Genomic DNA, 19,014 nt, shown 5'->3' with positions numbered 1-19,014 from the left:
TCTGACCTGTCTCTCTCTCGCCCTTCTCTCTCTGACCTGTCTTTCTCTCTGACCTGTCTCTCTGTCACCTGTCTCTCTCTGACCTGTTTCTCTCTCACCCTTCTCTCTCTGACCTGTCTTTTTCTCTGACCTTTCTCTCTTTCACCTGTCTCTCTCTGACCTGTCTCTCTTTCACCTGTCTCTCTGTCACCTGTCTCTCTCTGACCTGTCTCTCTGTCACCTGTCTCTCTCTGACCTGTTTCTCTCTCACCCTTCTCTCTCTGACCTGTCTTTTTCTCTGACCTTTCTCTCTTTCACCTGTCTCTCTCTGACCTGTCTCTCTTTCACCTGTCTCTCTGTCACCTGTCTCTCTCTGACCTGTCTCTCTGTCACCTGTCTCTCTCTGACCTGTCTCTCTCTCACCCTTTTCTCTCTGACCTGTCTTTTTCTCTGACCTGTCTCTCTCTCTCACCTGTCTCTCTCTGACCTGTCTCTCTTTCACCTGTCTCTCTGTCACCTGTCTCTCTCTGACCTGTCTCTCTCTCACCCTTTTCTCTCTGACCTGTCTTTTTCTCTGACCTGTCTCTCTTTCACCTGTCTCTCTCTGACCTGTCTCTCTCTCTGTCACCTGTCTCTCTCTCACCCTTCTCTCTCTCACCTGTCTTTTTCTCTGACCTGTCTCTCTTTCACCTGTCTCTCTCTGACCTGTCTCTCTGTCACCTGTCTCTCTCTGACCTGTCTCTCTGACCTGTCTGTCTTCAGACATTCATCGTGCTCAGTAAAGGAAACATCATCTACAGGTTTAACGCTGACCCGGCCTGCTACACCCTGAGTCCATTCAGTCGTCTGAGGACCATCGCCATCAGGATCCTGATCCACTCATATCCTTTATGATGTCACACTCTACCAATAGCTCCTTAAGACAGACTCGATCAAAGACTAGTGAGTTCAACTAATTGATCTAACAAACACAGGCAGCCAGCTGCAGTGAAACTCGACAGGATTAATAAGATAGAAATATTTGTTGTATAATTGGCTCTACTTCGTGATTGATCTTTGATCAGCAGGTTATTGATTGATGATCAGCTTCCTTAAAGCCAAAACTTTATTCAGTTTGTTCATCATGGTGACGATTCTGACCAACTGTGCGTTCATGACGATGAGTGATCCTCCAGCATGGAGCAAGACTGTGGAGTGAGTCTGACACACACACACACACAAACACACTGATACACACATAATTACACACTGACATTATACACAGTTGATGTGAAAACTACAGATCATGACCTCAGGACTGAGACAAATAACCAGTCTGTCTTCCTCTTCTGTCGTCTGTCTTCTGTCTAAAGGTCACTAAAGTTCAAACAGTTTGAACTTTGACCCCTGTGGTATGTTTGAGTTCTGCTGTAATTCTCTGTTTTCAGGAATTGAAACTCTCAGTGTTTAGATGCTTTGAACTCAGCCCATCTCTAAAGGACTGGTCTGGTTCCAAGTGAACTCTGGTGGTCTCTCTGGACCATATGTCCACAAGTGCAGGACTTTCCGTGATCACTCAGACAGTGGTTCTCCTGTAAAGTTTCTGCAGAAACACTGTGACTTTATTCACAACCTGCAGCTGATTTCAGTCTAATAACACTAATAACATTAATGACGATATACACTTAATGTGAAACGTCCATCACAGTTGTTCTTGTATCTGAATGAAAGAATGAATGAGTGTCTGAAGTGTTTCCTGTCGTTGAACAGGTACGTCTTCACAGGCATCTACACGTTTGAAGCGACGGTCAAAGTTCTCTCCCGAGGATTCTGTGTGGGAGATTTCACCTTCCTCAGAGACCCCTGGAACTGGCTGGATTTCATGGTCATCAGCATGGCGTAATAATCAATATCAATAATCAAAAACTGAAACACAAACACAAACACATCTATGATAGAAAGACTCACAAAATCACATTGTTTCAAACACTATTCCCTTGGTACATTTTTAACTTTTTAGTCCAAACTGCTGCTTAAAAACTTCAAGTTCTATACAATGAGAAAGTTGAACAGTCACTGACGACGATGACGACGATTACAATAACGCTAACAACAACGACGACAATGATGATGACAATGACAATGAAGGTGACATCGATGACTACAAAGGCATTGATGACGATGATGATGACTACAAGGCAATGACAATGGCAATGACATCAATCACTACCGAGGCAATGACAATGATGGGGACTATGATGATGAAGATGCAGAGAACAACAACAATGATGGTGAAAATGGCTGTGACGATGATGACTACGAGGCGATAGAATCAATGACGACGCAGTGATGAATGACGATGAGTACAAAGACAACGACAATGACAATGACCATGATGACTACGAAGGCAATAATGATGACAACGGTAATGACGACAACAACAATAATGACAAAGGCAATGATGGCGATGACTATGACGATGATGACTACGAAGGCGACGATAACTATGAAGGCAATGTCGACAACGACAGCGATGATGATGATGATGATGTCTTCTTCTTTCTTTCAGGTATCTTACAGAGTTTGTAGACTTGGGGAATGTTTCTGCGTTGAGAACATTCAGAGTTCTCCGAGCCCTGAAGACCATCACAGTCATCCCCGGTCAGTGTGTGTCACATCTTAAGGTGGATTTAATGCCTTAAGTCCACCTTAAACAGCTGCTACTGAGACTTCTGCTTCTTACACACACTCTGTTTTTATGAGTTGATGATTTTATACCCCCACCTCCAGGTTTAAAGACTATTGTGGGAGCTCTCATCCAATCAGTCAAGAAGTTGGCTGATGTCATGATCCTGACAGTGTTCTGCCTCAGTGTCTTTGCCCTGATTGGTCTGCAGCTCTTCATGGGAAACCTGAGACAGAAGTGTGTCCTGATGCCACAACAGCTTCGTAACCACACACCTGACGTCAGTCTCAACATCAGTTACCATGGCAACAACACCTACGGCAATGACACAGGAAGCGGTGACTTTGTTTTCTATGAGTACATCAATAATCCAGGTATGAGAAGATTCTCGTCATGACACTGAGCTCAGTCAGATCAACATCTAAATGAATGAATGAATGAATTTGTCTGTGGCAGGGAACTACTACTACCTGCCTGGGCAGCTCGATGCTCTACTCTGTGGAAACAGCTCTGATGCCGGGTACGTTCACATGAAGGACTGACTAGAATAATGATGATGATGATGGTGGTGATGATGGTGATGATGATGTGATGGTGATGGTGGTGATGATGATGATGATGATGTGTTCAGGGTCTGTCCCGAGGGTTATGTCTGTCTAAAGGTGGGGAGAAATCCAAACTATGGCTACACCAGCTACGACTCTTTTGGTTGGGCATTCCTGGCTCTGTTCAGACTGATGACCCAGGACTTCTGGGAAAACCTCTTCCAGCTGGTCAGTAACTGGTCCCAGTACAGAGGCAGGTCCTAACTAGTTAATCACTACCTCGTTCACTCCTCCCTGTAACAGAAGCTCATCAGGTGCATTGCATTGCGGGATTGTTAGCAGGCAGCACATGTTGTACTGTTTTGTTCTATGTTGACAAATCAAATGGACAGGAAGTATGTAGTAAACAGCAAGTGAAGACAGTGATTGATAGGTCACGTGGAAAGGTAAATGAGAGCAGGTTTCCTCTCAGTCCTATTAAACATGAAAAGTTTTTTTATCTGAACGGGTTTCAGAAAGTTCAAGCACCTGGAAATATATATACAACCTGTCTGTCTCTCACCTGTCTGTCTGCAGACACTACGAGCGGCAGGTAAAACCTATATGATTTTCTTCGTGGTCGTCATTTTCCTCGGCTCGTTCTACCTCATTAACCTGATCCTGGCTGTGGTTGCCATGGCGTATGCCGAGCAGAACGAGGCCACGTGTGCCGAGGCCAAACAGAAGGAGGAGGAGTACGCCGAGATCCTGGAGGCGCTGAAGAGGAGAGAGGAGGAGGTGACCCACAAACAAGTACAAACACACAGACAAACATTAACATACACTGAAACGCTGAACCTTTATTATCACTGTTGTTCCAGCAGGCAACCTGCAGGGCTACACCCTCCCAGAATCCAGACTCAACACACCCACCTGTTGACGGACAGGAAGTCGAGCAAGAACACACTGCTATGGAAGGTATACACACACACACACACACACACACACACACACACACACACACACAAATAGTTGAGGACACTCTTTCTCATTCTAACCGAAGAAGAGATATTTAAAATCAGTCTGCTGATCCAGGTTCAGTCTTTGATGATTGAGTGTGATACAATGAGGCTTCTTCACAGCCAATCAGCTGTTTCTTCTAACACATCTGATGTGAATCCTCAGACAGGTGGAGGTGACTCCTCAGACATGTGACGGTGATGACTCCTCAGACAGGTGGAGGTGACTCCTCAGACAGGTGGAGGTGACTCCTCAGACATGTGAAGGTGATGACTCTTCAGACAGGTGGAGGTGACTCCTCAGACAGGTGGAGGTGACTCCTCAGACAGGTGGAGGTGACTCCTCATACATGTGACGGTGACTCCTCATACAGGTGGAGGTGACTCCTCAGACATGTGAAGGTGATGACTCCTCAGACAGGTGGAGGTGACTCCTCAGACAGGTGGAGGTGACTCCTCAGACATGTGACGGTGACTCCTCAGACAGGTGGAGGTGACTCCTCATACAGGTGGAGGTGACTCCTCAGACAGGTGGAGGTGACTCCTCAGACAGGTGGAGGTGACTCCTCAGACATGTGAAGGTGATGACTCTTCAGACAGGTGGAGGTGACTCCTCATACAGGTGGAGGTGACTCCTCAGACAGGTGGAGGTGACTCCTCAGACAGGTGGAGGTGACTCCTCAGACATGTGAAGGTGATGACTCCTCAGACAGGTGGAGGTGACTCCTCATACAGGTGGAGGTGACTCCTCAGACAGGTGGAGGTGACTCCTCAGACAGGTGGAGGTGACTCCTCAGACATGTGAAGGTGATGACTCTTCAGACAGGTGGAGGTGACTCCTCAGACAGGTGGAGATGACTCCTCAGACATGTGAAGGTGATGACTCTTCAGACAGGTGGAGGTGACTCCTCAGACAGGTGGAGGTGACTCCTCGGACATGTGAAGGTGATGACTCCTCAGAAAGGTGGCGATGACCATGTGTCTCTTTGTGTTTCAGACTTTGAGGATGACCAGAGACCGTGTCCTCCATGTTGGTATTCCTTTGCTGACATCTTCCTGAAGTGGAACTGCTGTGGTTGCTGGCGGTGGCTCAAAATACGGCTCTACACCATCGTCATGGACCCATTCTTCGACCTTGGCATCACCATCTGCATCGTCCTCAACACCGTCTTCATGGCCATGGAGCACTATCCAATGACGGATCAGTTTGAGGAGCTACTGAGTGTCGGAAACCTGGTGAGTGCCTCAGGTAAAACCTGGATCGGGATGATGTTAAAGTCGCCATATGAAGAGTACATTAACCCTAATGTACTCTAACACTAAACTGTCAGCTATCTTTTATCTAACTGACGCTAACTTTAAAAGTAGTTTCATAATCAACTAGATCTGCAAGCAGGAATGAATGGGGTCCAAGCCTCCTGAGGTAATCGTACCCGGCCACCTGTCGAGGCGGCGCAAGTTGAACATGTTTGGGGCGCCCCCTAGTGGCTGATTAGTAGCACATTTTGTACAGACCCTCAGAGTGATATGGGGAACAAATGTGAAAGTTTCATGTCAATAGAAATAATTTCTCCAAAGATATGCAACACTACCCGTTTTGACTGCTAGCTACAGGAAGCAGTGCATTTTCCGAGCATTTTTTGTTGCTCAGAAAATGCACAAGTTACACAAGCCAGTTTTGATCAGAAGCAGCCGAGAGAGAAAGAGAGACAGGGATTGAACCATCGACCTTCTGATTAGTGGCTGACCCACTCTAGGTAGGGCTTTTTCCTTGTTTATAGCACCATTGGTTGGTGGACAGGCTCCCAGCTCCCTCAGGCTCGGACCCCTAAATGTATAACATGAAGAAAAGACACATTTTTAATTCAACAGTGAGTTTCCTCTAAGGGAAACTGTCCACAGGTTCATAACGGGGAGAGTCTCTGCCTCCAACAGCTGCTCCTCCATGGCAACGTGTTCTTTATGATCACAGTTTGACCTGAACATTTCCATGGACACAGAGTCTGTTCTTTACACTGTGCTCAGGGTCAGAGTGATGATACTGCCCCTACTGCGTAAAGACAGAACCACTAAGACCTTCATCAACCAGTGAGAGTGTAGACATGCTGACCTCTGACCTCTGACCACTGACCACTGACCCCTTTGCAGGTCTTCACAGGGATCTTCACAGCAGAGATGGTGCTCAAACTTCTGGCCATGGACCCGTACTACTACTTCCAGGTCAGGCTTCCTGTTTGTCACCAGCTCAGTGATGACGACCGATGGCTGTTCCCACTGTGACATGTGTCTGTTCTGTTACCATGGTTACAGGTGGGGTGGAACATCTTTGACAGCATCATCGTAACCATGAGTCTGGTGGAGCTGGGATTGGCTAACGTTCAGGGCCTGTCTGTGCTGCGCTCATTCCGATTGGTCAGTGCAACATCATGGTTTCATGTCTACCTGTCTCCTCACCTGTCTACCTGTCTCTTCACCTGTCTACCTGTCTCCTCACCTGTCCAGATGCGTGTCTTTAAGCTGGCCAAGTCTTGGCCGACCCTCAACATGCTGATCAAGATCATTGGAAACTCGGTGGGGGCTCTGGGGAACCTGACTCTGGTCCTCGCCATCATCGTTTTCATCTTCGCCGTCGTCGGGATGCAGCTGTTTGGGAAGAACTACAAAGACTGCGTCTGTCGCATCTCGGGGGACTGCGAGCTTCCTCGCTGGCACATGAATGACTTCTTCCACGCCTTCCTCATCATCTTCAGGATCCTGTGTGGAGAATGGATCGAGACCATGTGGGACTGCATGGAGGTCTCGGGTCAGACCATGTGTCTGATTGTGTTCATGATGGTCCTGGTCATTGGAAACCTTGTTGTGAGTCTTCTGACCTGACCCTGGTTCAGTATGTCACTAATCCTCCAAAGGCCACCAGGGCAGAAACAGACCCAGGTCTGGGTCAGTGGTTGGGGGTTCTGGTGTGAATGAGACTGACTGGGGACAATGAAAAAAAGAAGTTAGCCAAGTCTGAAATTTTCTAATTCAAGGTACAGGTCCTGAATCTGTTCCCGGTCTTGTTTCAGGTCCTGAACCTGTTCCTGGCCTTGTTGCTGAGCTCATTCAGCGGTGATAATCTGGCAGCTCCAGAGGATGAAGGTGAAAACAACTTGCAGATCGCCATAAATCGGATCAACAGGGCCGTGGCCTGGATCAAGTCCTGGATCCTAGAGCAGATTTGGACTGTCTTGGGAAAGAAGAGGCATGTCAACCCAGACCACATTGGTAGGACCATAACTGGAACTACAGTAAAGACTTTGGTCTCCCTCTGTGTTAAGGTTTAGTGTCGTGTGGTGTTTTCATTAGGTTTGTTTCCATGGAGCTAATATTATAATCAGCTGATCATGTGACATCACCAGCTGTTGTACTAAATGAAATCATCATGACTTCACAGTCGACGGTGACGACAACGACACAAAGGAGGTTTTGCATTTGACCTTTGTGACCTCAGACCAGCCAGTGTCAGAGGTCAATGCCCTCGGCTGTAGCCACGACAACCTGAGCAGCAACTACCACAACATCACCTTCCTGAAGGTGCCCATCGCGGAGTCCGAGTCGGAGTCTGAGTCCGAGTCGGAGTCTGAGTCCGACTTTGAGACACCTGAAAATGAAGATGAAGAAGAGGATGAAGAGGAAGACAAGAAAGAAAAGCTTTCCAAAGTAAACTACTAACTACCCTACTTTATTATATTGTACTCTACTCTACCCTACTCTACTCTATTCTACCCTACTCTACTCTACCCTACTCTACTCTACTCTATTCTACTTTATTCTACTGACAGTTTAAAACTCACCATTTTCATAAACATGAAAACAGCTGGTAACATGTTTTAGTGCAGTCAGTGATTTACAGGTCAGAGATCGCAGATCAGGTCACAGGTCATGGACTAGTATAACTGCTGAGCTCAGTCAGATGTGAACATGTATAAAGTTATTCATTGTAATAATATTGATTATTTGATTATTGTCTGATGTGTTTGTTCAGGGTGAAGAGTCGTCAACCTGCAGCACAGTACAGAAACTTCCTGAAGTCCAAGAGGAAGAGGACGATGAAGATCAGGATACTAATACACCTGAGGACTGCTGCACTGACAGTATGAACACACGCACGCACACGCACACACACACACACACCTGAGTCCTTGTCATGTAACTGATTATATGTTTCAGACTGTTACCGTCGCTGCCCGCGCCTGGACATAGACACATCCCAGGGCAGAGGGAAGGTCTGGTCTAACTTCAGGAGAACCTGTTTCTCCATTGTGGAACACAACTACTTTGAGACCTTCATCATCTTCATGATACTGCTCAGCAGCGGAGCTCTGGTAAACACTGTTTTTAATTATTACAGGTTATTGACGAGATGTGATCAGAGTTTGTTGGTACATGTTTGTGATTTTAGAGCTCGCTTCTCCTGGTGCTGCTTGTTCTGTTTGATCTGGTCATGTGACTGAGCAGGTCAGATCTGAATGCAGGAATGTGTCCGACGTGCATACTAACCATATGGAGACAATACGGCTGGCATGGCTAACACTGGACTACAAACATGGCTGACACTGTGACTACTAACATGGCCACAACAGGTTACAAAGGTGAGATTATATTTAACTAACACTTAATAAACTATGGATAACAGTGGTGGCTGCTGGTCTTATAATGAGGGGAAGCTCATTTTCTGCCTACATCATAAAATGTGTCCGTTTATTTATATGTAAATTTGCAGAGTGGCAGAAGAGAGTCGCCAAACACAACGCTAGTCGTTTTTGACAAAGACAAAGTCGCTGAGGATCAGTAACGTCTCCAGATCAACTCCGAACAACATAATGAAAAACTTGAAAACTGCTCCGGTGGATGCTTATACTTCAAGATTGCTGATTCGCTCATTTCGCTGTCAATCAAAAAGGGACTCAGCCTCAGACAGATCATCCAATCATCAAGTAGAAGCCGAGCGTCAGGGCCAGCCCACTGTCCCATAGACCCCCAGAGACGCTGAGCGTCCGATGGGCGGGACAAAGCCCAGCATTTATCCAATGACCGTCTAGTTTGGCTGCAGTGGAACAACCCACTCTCTGCTTCCCCATTGAAGTCAGGAGACGCTCGGCGTCTACACTGTGTAAAGCTCTGTGGCGCTGCGGGATGAATGAGAAGAAGTCGTGTCGGTTACCTGTGATAAGCAGCTGATTCTGAACAAAAGATGAACGTGTTCTAGCGCATATTTAGTCAATGAAATGTTCAGACAACAGCACATATTTGACACTTATTTTGTTGACATTTTAGGGGAAGCTGAGCTTCCCTTGCAGTCTTAGAGCAATCGCCACTGATGGACAATGACAGTGTCACACAACACTAGATAACATGACAACACATCATATGACATCATATCATATGATGACATCACACAACCAGAAGTAACAGAGAATACAATAACACAAAATAAAACAAAAATAAAATAACAAGAGGATAATGAACAGAATGATTTTCAAGTCTATTCAATTCAGTTTTATTTATATGTCACCAAATCATAACATACATTATCTCAAGGCTCTTTACAATATTGTCAAGGCCGGGTAGACGGACTCAGGAGTAGGGAAGGAGGCAGAGGCAGAGGTCAGGTAACAAGAGTGTTTATTGTGTGATGAGCAGTAGATGAGAGGCCCCGACTCCAGCACAGCAGTCTCCCATCTGTAATCAGACTTGAACACACAACTAGGGAGCAGGGGCAGAAGGCATGACAAATGTTATATAATCGCATTATAATAAACTTTGTTTATAAAGAATCTCAGCTCAAAGTGGTTTATAATATAAGTAAAAATGAGAAACGAGACAATAAAAAGACAGTGGATGATCAAATATGTGAATGAAAATAAAAACAAAAACCAGTAAGACCAGTCAGAACAAACAGAACAAATCTGCAGTGAGGTCAGACCTGTCCAGGTGCTAATTTTGGTCTGTTATAAACAGGCATTTGAGGACATCTACCTGGAGCAGCGTCGGGTCATAAAGATTGTTCTGGAGTATGCAGACCAGGTATTCACCTACGTGTTTGTGGTAGAGATGATTCTCAAGTGGATCGCCTACGGATTCAAGATCTACTTCACCAACGCCTGGTGCTGGCTGGACTTCCTTATTGTAGACGTAAGAACACGATCAATCATAGTGGTTCTTGGTAAAATCTTCAGGTGGTCACCAGTGATATGATGTTACCAGGTGTGATTTGTCTTGCAGGTGTCTCTAGTGTCTCTGACAGCCAACATCCTGGGATACTCTGAGCTGGGAGCCATCAAGTCTCTGAGGACTCTAAGAGCTCTGAGGCCTCTGAGGGCCCTGTCCCGCTTTGAGGGCATGAGGGTGAGACAGGCACTTTGAACACTGACATACTGACAGACAGGTACATCAGAGGGTAATCTGTCTGTCTGCCCACTTACACCCAGGTCAGATGATTGTAACTCTCTATATTCCTGTCAGAGTCAATACAACCGTCCAGACTTCATCTGGTCCTGGTTCTCACAGGATCCAACAGAACATGACCCTGATAATCTGTACACTGGTCTCCTGTACATCTTCACTTCTGAGACATGTCTGTCTCTGTATCTTACCTGTTAGCTCCAATGAGCCTCTGTTCGGGGTTTGGTAGTCGTTCCTGGCTTGAGGCTGAAAACCAGAAGGGGATAGTGTGTCTCTCAAATCTGGAAGAAAAGGAGTTTCTTCATTTAAATCTATTCTAACAAGAGTTTTTTATGTTTTCTGTGATTTAGTGCCATTGTGTTTTTGTTTCTCATTTCATTCTATTTTAATGTCTTTGTAAAGCACTTTGTAACTGAAAGGTACATAGGCATAAAGTTGTTAGTTTTAGTGTATTTACCTGTCTCCCTGTCTGTGTGTCTGCAGGTGGTGGTGAATGCTCTGGTTGGAGCGATCCCCTCCATCTTTAACGTGCTGCTGGTGTGTCTGATCTTCTGGCTGATCTTCAGCATCATGGGAGTGAATTTGTTTGCAGGAAAGTTTTATTACTGTTTCAATGAGACGTCAGAGGAGATGTTTCACCCTGCGGACATCAACAACAAGACCGAGTGTTTCGCTCTGATCAATGAAAACTTCTCTGAGGTCCGCTGGAAGAACCTGAAGGTCAACTACGACAATGTGGGAATGGGCTACCTGTCGCTGCTGCAAGTGGTCAGTCAACACCTGTGACTTCACTGACAAACACTGAGATATTCAATCTAATACATGAAATAGCAAGACCATCAGGCATGACATTTATAGCATCAATTTCAATATCAACTAACAGCAGTACAGCGGAGGATCAGACTGCTGTACGCTGCTGTATCCGACATGCTGAGTGTCACTGTTTGCAGACGACCAGACTTTTATTCAGCTGTAAATTGATGTGAATGAGTTTTGTGTTTCAGGCCACATTTAAAGGCTGGATGGACATCATGTACGCTGCAGTGGACTCCAGAGAGGTCAGTACTACTGGAAATGACACTGTTACTGAGACTGAAAGTATTACTGACTCTAGAACTGTTTCAGATACTTGTACTGATAGAGGTGCTGATGCTCGTACTATGAAACCATTGTTTCCATCACAGTGGTCAAAGATTAGACCTATAACTTGTCTGACTTGTCTCTGCTGAACATGGCTACCTATTTTGTAGGTGGAGGACCAGCCGGTGTACGAGGGTAACCTGTACATGTACCTGTACTTCGTCTGTTTCATCATCTTTGGCTCCTTCTTCACCCTCAACCTCTTCATCGGAGTCATCATCGACAACTTCAACCAGCAGAAAGCCAAGATATGTTTCTACTCACTGATAGGCTCAAAGATAGCTTTGTCCATATGAAGCCATGATGATGAATATTTTTTCTCTCTGTGTGTTAATTTTGTTTTTTCTTTCATCTTTACTTGGGAGGAACAGATATTTTCATGACAGAGGAGCAGAAAAAATATTACAATGCCATGAAGAAACTGGGCTCTAAGAAACCTCAGAAACCTGTTCCACGACCTGATGTAAGTTCAGTTACTTCCTGTCTAACTTCATCAGATCCAGACTGTGAGTACAGGTCTGAAGGTTCAGGTTCTCCTTCTGTATTTGCAGAACAAGTTCCAGGGTCTGGTCTTTGACTTGGTCACTAAACAGTTTTTCGACATCTTCATCATGGTGTTGATCTGCCTCAACATGGTGACCATGATGGTGGAGACGGACGAGCAGAGCCTGGAGAAAGAGACCATCTTGTACTGGGTCAACCTGGTCTTCATCATCGTCTTCACCACTGAGTGCTCTCTAAAGATCATCGCACTCAGGCAGCACTACTTTGCCGTTGGCTGGAACATTTTCGACTTTGTAGTGGTCATCCTGTCCATTGTAGGTGAGTTGGCCAATCAGTGTCTGGTGATGTCATCAGGGAGTGGTATGAGCCAACCCAGAAAGGGTTGACCCTAGACAGGTCTCTAGTCTATCACAGGGCCAACACACTCACATTCACACCTACAGCCTATTAACCTAACCTACATGTCTCTAGAACCGATAACCATCTTGCTGTGAGGCAGTGGTGTGAACCACTGCACTGCTGCGCTGTCCTCGCCATTCATTAACCTGTATTATATCAGGAAATGGCTTATTTGATTTGAGAGAGATGGAGTGCAAGGGTATGAGTCCTTTTTTAATTTACATTTTGTCTATTTTTTAATCCACAATAATCCCCTCTTTCTTTCTCTCCTTCCTCCCTCCCTCCCTTCCTTCCTTCAGGCCTTCTCCTCGCTGACCTCATAGAGAAGTATTTTGTTTCGCCCACTCTCTTTCGTGTGATCCGATTGGCTCGTATCGGTCGAATCCTTCGTCTTATCCGAGGAGCTAAGGGAATCCGGACGCTTCTGTTTGCCCTGATGATGTCACTTCCTGCCCTCTTCAACATTGGTCTGCTCCTCTTCCTCATCATGTTCATCTTCTCCATCTTCGGAATGTCAAATTTTGCCTATGTGAGGAAGGAGGCCATGATAGATGACATTTTTAACTTTGAGAGCTTTGGGAACAGCATGATCTGTTTGTTTATGATCACCACATCAGCCGGATGGGACGGCCTGCTGAGTCCCATCATGAACACAGCGCCAGACTGTGACCCAGACATCGAGAACCCTGGATCAATGGTGAGAGGGAACTGTGGCAGCCCGGCGGTGGGCATTGTCTTTTTCACCACCTACATTATTATGTCCTTCCTGGTGGTGGTCAACATGTACATCGCCATCATCCTGGAGAACTTCAACGTGGCCACAGAGGAGAGCACCGACCCGCTGTGTGAGGATGACTTTGAGATGTTTTATGAAACCTGGGAGAAGTTTGACCCCGATGCCTCACAGTTTATACAGTACAGGTGAGTCCCACCGCATGTGTACTTCTTAATCTGGGTTCTTACTGATCTTAATCTGTCTCTGGACTCTAATGGTCTCTCCTTATTACCACAGTAAACTGTCAGACTTCTGCGACACTCTCCAGGATCCTCTGAGGATTCCCAAACCCAACACCATCAAACTGATCCACATGGATCTGCCTCTGGTTCCTGGAGACAAGATCCATTGTCTTGACATTCTGCTGGCACTCACTGCACAGGTAACATCACCTGATCACATATTATTATCTTATCTTATCTTATCTTATCTTATCTTATCTTATATTATATTATATTATATTATATTATATTATATGTGTGCAGGTGTTGGGGGATTCAGGAGCAATGGATACACTCAAAGCCAGCATGGAGGAGAAATTCATGGCTAACAACCCCTCAAAGGTTTTTTTTCCTGTTTTCTTTCTTCATTCATATCAAATCTCACAACTTTTGTTGTCATCATATTTATTCATTCTGTACATAAAGTCTGTCAGACAGGAAACCTTCAGGTGTGAACTCACCTGGACTTTTTCACGTTCAGTGTTGAGTGTAGCTCAAGAAGAAAACATCAGTCATTGGCCAAAATCAATATTTTTCTATTGATGAAATATTTTCTTTATTAATATTGATTGGCTTCAGCCCCATGGTCCAAGTAACAGATGTTTATTGTCACTGCAGGTGTCTTATGAACCGATCAGCAGCACCCTGCGGAGAAAACAGGAGGAGGTGGCGGCGATGGTGATCCAGCAAGCGTACAGGAAACACCTTCTTCGGCGGACGGTCAAATTGGCATCTTACAAATACCGCGAGAAGACAGATAGACGGCGAGACGAGGATTCGCCCCCAGAGACAGAAGGACTTCTCTTTAAACGAATCAGTCAGCTGTATGGAGACAGCCAGGACACAGAGGAGCAACCTCCTCCAGCCCGAGTGGAGCTTCAGAGTGAGTTACTCCTCCATGCCACTCCTCCCCTGAGCACCCCCGACTTTCTGCAAGATGAGAACCTGAGGGAATCGATCGTGTGATGACGACTGATGTTTACTGGTTCTCCTTTTCTTCCTTTGTTCTGCTCTCTTGTGGAGCGTCACCTTGTGGAGGGGCAGCAGACAAACCTCTCTCAGCAGATCGATGACTGATGACAATCCTATTCATCTGTGTCAGTGCTGAAGACACTGTATGTCATATTATATCGATTTAATACTTAAACAGGTTGTTAGTGACACTAATAAAACACATCATTATTATTATGTTATTAGTCATTAGTCCCAGACCAGCTGATTATCAGCTGATGAGTCAAATCGCTTCACAGCTGCTCCACAGTGTTTTCAAAATGTTGAGGAGCTTTGACCAGAAAAGTCTTTTGATGGACATTTGAAATGACCAATGACAGTATTCAGTGTACAACTGCTCCCCTCAAACAATAAATCATTTAAATCTTTATTCAAACATCAGACAAAAACAAACAAGTCATTCATAACAGCTTCACTGGTGACTGACAGAGACACCAGGTGCTGGAATGTAACTCAGACTATTTACTCAAGTACTGTAGTACATTTTATTTACTTGTACTTTATTTGAGTATTTCCATTTTATGCTACTTTATAACTTTACTCATTTCAGAGGGAAATACTGCTACTACAGGAAGTTTATTTGACAGCAGCAGTAAATAAAAAGAAAAAAAAATATTTGCAAACTGCTACTGCAAAACCTTTTACAATGAGTCAGTGTGGTTGTTTCTCTTGTCATGTTGTTATCAGTTCAACCAAAGAAAGATTTCACCTCCAAACTAACATCAGCATTAGCATTAGCAGCAATTTACTTACCAGTCTAGAAGAAACATTGTGAGTTCAGCATCAAATTTCATTCCTTTACCCACCAACAGCTGTCTGCATAGGTGGAAACAAACACAAATGTTAACTCTCGTCTCTGTCACATCTTTTCTTCTACTGAAGTTAGCATGCTAACCAGCTAACCATGACTCATCTCTTCACTGTAGCCTCCGATCTGAAGACGTAGCGTCTCAAAGGACGTGTTATAACCTCTTGTATTGTAAACACAACTTACGGCTGTTATGGCTGGTCCCGGCAAGAAGCCCCTATAAACAAACACTTCAAGATTCAAAGAGGTAAAATGATCCAATGTTTCACAAAAAGAAAAGAGTTCAGTCAAAGAAACAGATTTTATTTTTTTCTTCTTCTCTCCCATGAATCATCTGACGACCTGTCAGATTTATCTGGTGACCCTTTGGAGGGGTCCAACCCCCAGGGTGGGAAGCAGTGGACTAAACTGTCTAAGAGTAAGTGACATAGTTAAAGCAGCTACAACAGTGACATCAGTCAGGATCAATGATCTGATGAATCACAGGAGGAACGTTCATTCTGCTTTTACTTGTCATGGAGTTTTGTATATTGCTGTATTCGTATTTTTACTAGTAAAGGATCTGAGTACTTCCTGCACCACTGCAGACAGCCAATAACAGCGCAGCATCTGAACACATGACTGATGAGAAGGAAACAGTATTTTTGTTTTTATAAATAGAAATGTTGTTATTTTACATTTCAGTCATCTACAGTTTGATTTAATCTGCCTACATCATGTGTGACACAGTGAATCACCTGTTATCAATCACCTGCATTTATGAACTTTCACTTTCCTTACATTCACTCTGATTGTCGCTTCAGCTGCTGTTCTTCTTCACAGATGACAGTATACTGCTGTGATGATAAGGTGAACCGGCTAATAGGAGTATACAATGGACCAGGTAACAGCCAATCAGAGCTGGTTTAGACTAACGTATTGGAAATTGATCATTCATGAATGATTTTATCTTCAGATCCTACATTTTTTCTTTCTTTTTCTTTCCTTCTTTTTAAATTTCTTTATTTTATTTTTTTTTGTATGAAGATTGGTTTATCACTAAATTATAGTATTCATGTTTTTCGTTTCTTTACTTCATACAGAGCTGCAGGGACGATGTTTTTGTAGTCCAACCCTGACGTTAGCATCTCCCTGGTTCCATCCACAAACAGCCAATGGGATGTTTCCACTGTTTTTTGGGATTATTAGACAAAATAAACAACAGTTTCTGATCCTGACAGGTTTAGTTCAGCAGGATCATCTTCACTAATGAACACCATGTTATGATGTTTGAAGCCTCAATACAATCAGAAGAAGTAAAAAGGTAATATTAAAACCAACTACAACATGGTCACGACTTCAACACCACGGTCACGACTTCAGCGTCACCACCACTAAACTTCAACTTGTAGTTTGATTTAGCTCTGATCTCTTCTACAAAAGCCTTTCCTCTGACAGAATTAGTGACAGTTTGTATAAACACAACGAGGCTGTAAAGGTGGACTGGTGAGTAGATGGATTTTCATGTTCAACATGACAACGACCTCTGTAGTCTCATTTAGACACTCGTTAGCAACCGTGATGTAAAAGCTTCAAGAAATCAGGACTTGAGTATTTACAGACTGATTTTATATCATAGAATAAAACATGAAAATGTCTTGAGCTTGTTTTAAACTCAGACCTGATTTCAGTCATCAACCAAAAACACATTCAAACAGAAACCATCTCTTCATGTGATTGGTGGTTAAGTGTCAGAGTCATCAGCTGATTAGTCAGTTTTGATGTTTGGGATGATGAATGACAGCTGTGACCTGAAAAACAAAGTGATTAAAGTTTCCAACTGAAAAATGTTCTGTTGTTGTTTTTCAAGCTCAACTGATGTTTACACCTGTACATGTTCACCTGATGTTTACACCTGTACATTTTCACATATGTTTCCACCAGTACATTTTCAGTGGCGAGGCCTAGCATCTTTGTCACAGCCAGCATAAGCTACGTTTTACTTAAGAAAAATACCCCAAGGGTCAGCGAGAGCAGGGGTGGAATATGGCTCACAGGCAGACTATACGGCAACGGACACTGGAACGGACATGTCTATGAGCTGGATATGCGAGTAAAAGCAGTGGAAAAGGGCAACAGAGGAAGGGGGGGGATTAATGTGTTGCAAGAAGATTTGAGAGGCAGACTAGCAGTACTTAGAAGGGCTGAATATCTTAGGAAAAAGAGAAAGAATAAAGAGTATGTAAGGACAGCGTTTTACAGGGACCCTTTCAAGTTTGTTAAAGGATTGTTTAACCAGGAAAAGGGAGGGCAGCTTAAGGCAACAAAGTTAGAAGTAGAAAAATATCTAAGAATCACGTATTCAGATTTTGAGCAGAATAGAGTAATAGGCCTTCCACCTGACATGCCACCAGTAGGAAAGATAGATCATGAGATGGATGTTAGACCACCCAGGTGGAAGGAGGTTGAGGAGGTAGTCAGGCGTGCAAAGGCTTCTTCAGCCCCAGGGCCAGATGGTGTTTTTGTGGAGGCAATTAAGAATAGTTTGGGAGAAACAGGTTATTCCCAGAGCATGGCGTAGGGCAGGAGGTGTTTTTATTCCAAGGAGAAGGAATCCTCAGATCTGAGTCAGTTTCGAATGATCTCTCTCCTAAATGTATAGGGGAAGATCTTCTTTAGCGTAGTCGCACAGAGATTAACTAGTTATTTAGAAAGGAAAAGCTTAATTGATACTGCAGTACAGAACGCAGGAATACCAGGTTTCGCAGGGTGTTTAGAGCACACTAGCATGATTTGGCATCAGATTCAGGCAGCCAAGACAGAGAAAAGAGACTTGCATATTTTTGGATTTAGCAAATGCGTTTGGTTCAGTGCCACAAAGCCTTATTTGGGAGGCATTTGATTATTTTAAAGTGCCTGGAGTAGTGGTTAATTTAGTAAAATCGTATTTCCAAGATATTAGGCTATGCTTAAGTACAGCAGGCTTTACAACAGGATGGCCTAGGCTAGAAATAGGCATTATGGCAGGGGGCACGTAATCATTAGAGCTTCTAAGTGGGTTGTAGGTGGAGAGAGGCCATGACGTTGATAACTACAACGGTTCCATGTATGAAAAGAATACTTGAGAGACATAATAAAAACTTAAAGTGGGCTAGTAGGAAAATCAAGCCTAGTAAGTCTAGAAGTATCTCAATAAGCAGAGGGAAGTTAAGTGATAGGAAGTTTGTAATAGACAAAGAGGAAATTCCAATAATTAGGGAAAAATAAGTAAAGAGTCTAGGTAGGTGGTACAAGGCAGACTTGAATGATGGAGAACAAGTAGTGCAGTTTCAGAAAAGATGTTGCTGAGGGACTGGATAGAATAGATAAATCAGGGCTTCCAGGAAAGTTGAAGCTGTGGTGTCTGCAGTTTGGGTTATTTCCCAGGCTGATGTGGCCACTGTCTGTATATGAGATTCCATTATCTGCTGCAGAAAAAATGGAAAGATTAGTTAGCTTTTACATTAGGAAGTGGCTAGGTGTTCCTAGATGTTTAAGCACGGTGGC

The 19,014-nt window shown here is 44.2% G+C and overlaps 1 protein-coding gene across 2 annotated transcripts in view; it reads left to right on the top strand.

The window, feature by feature from the left end:
* Nucleotides 1–17,316, top strand: part of scn4ab (sodium channel, voltage-gated, type IV, alpha, b) — a 19,327-nt gene extending 2,011 nt beyond the window's left edge. The window contains exons 4-31 of one of the 2 annotated variants that reach the window (XM_056401445.1): nt 742–860; nt 1,084–1,173; nt 1,729–1,857; nt 2,528–2,619; nt 2,749–3,018; nt 3,101–3,164; nt 3,276–3,417; nt 3,766–3,966; nt 4,053–4,146; nt 5,185–5,423; nt 6,336–6,407; nt 6,498–6,599; nt 6,690–7,046; nt 7,253–7,451; nt 7,621–7,886; nt 8,212–8,320; nt 8,397–8,551; nt 10,188–10,361; nt 10,452–10,574; nt 11,115–11,399; nt 11,636–11,689; nt 11,882–12,019; nt 12,130–12,234; nt 12,323–12,593; nt 12,974–13,595; nt 13,687–13,831; nt 13,935–14,012; nt 14,289–17,316. In XM_056401445.1, the coding sequence (XP_056257420.1) occupies nt 742–860; nt 1,084–1,173; nt 1,729–1,857; nt 2,528–2,619; nt 2,749–3,018; nt 3,101–3,164; nt 3,276–3,417; nt 3,766–3,966; nt 4,053–4,146; nt 5,185–5,423; nt 6,336–6,407; nt 6,498–6,599; nt 6,690–7,046; nt 7,253–7,451; nt 7,621–7,886; nt 8,212–8,320; nt 8,397–8,551; nt 10,188–10,361; nt 10,452–10,574; nt 11,115–11,399; nt 11,636–11,689; nt 11,882–12,019; nt 12,130–12,234; nt 12,323–12,593; nt 12,974–13,595; nt 13,687–13,831; nt 13,935–14,012; nt 14,289–14,636 (5,043 nt within the window). In that variant the 3' untranslated portion in view covers nt 14,637–17,316. Of the gene's footprint in view, nt 1–741; nt 861–1,083; nt 1,174–1,728; nt 1,858–2,527; nt 2,620–2,748; nt 3,019–3,100; nt 3,165–3,275; nt 3,418–3,765; nt 3,967–4,049; nt 4,147–5,184; nt 5,424–6,335; nt 6,408–6,497; nt 6,600–6,689; nt 7,047–7,252; nt 7,452–7,620; nt 7,887–8,211; nt 8,321–8,396; nt 8,552–10,187; nt 10,362–10,451; nt 10,575–11,114; nt 11,400–11,635; nt 11,690–11,881; nt 12,020–12,129; nt 12,235–12,322; nt 12,594–12,973; nt 13,596–13,686; nt 13,832–13,934; nt 14,013–14,288 lie in introns of both variants that reach the window. The other variant, XM_056401444.1, reaches the window with a different exon arrangement.
* The last annotated feature ends 1,698 nt before the right edge of the window (nt 17,317–19,014 follow it).

The sequence above is a fragment of the Seriola aureovittata genome, chromosome 17 (genome assembly GCF_021018895.1).
Source record: "Seriola aureovittata isolate HTS-2021-v1 ecotype China chromosome 17, ASM2101889v1, whole genome shotgun sequence".
Classification (NCBI taxonomy): Eukaryota; Metazoa; Chordata; class Actinopteri; order Carangiformes; family Carangidae; genus Seriola; species Seriola aureovittata.
The sequence above is the reverse complement of the archived record's forward strand: the minus strand, read 5'-3'. Positions and strand labels throughout refer to the sequence as shown.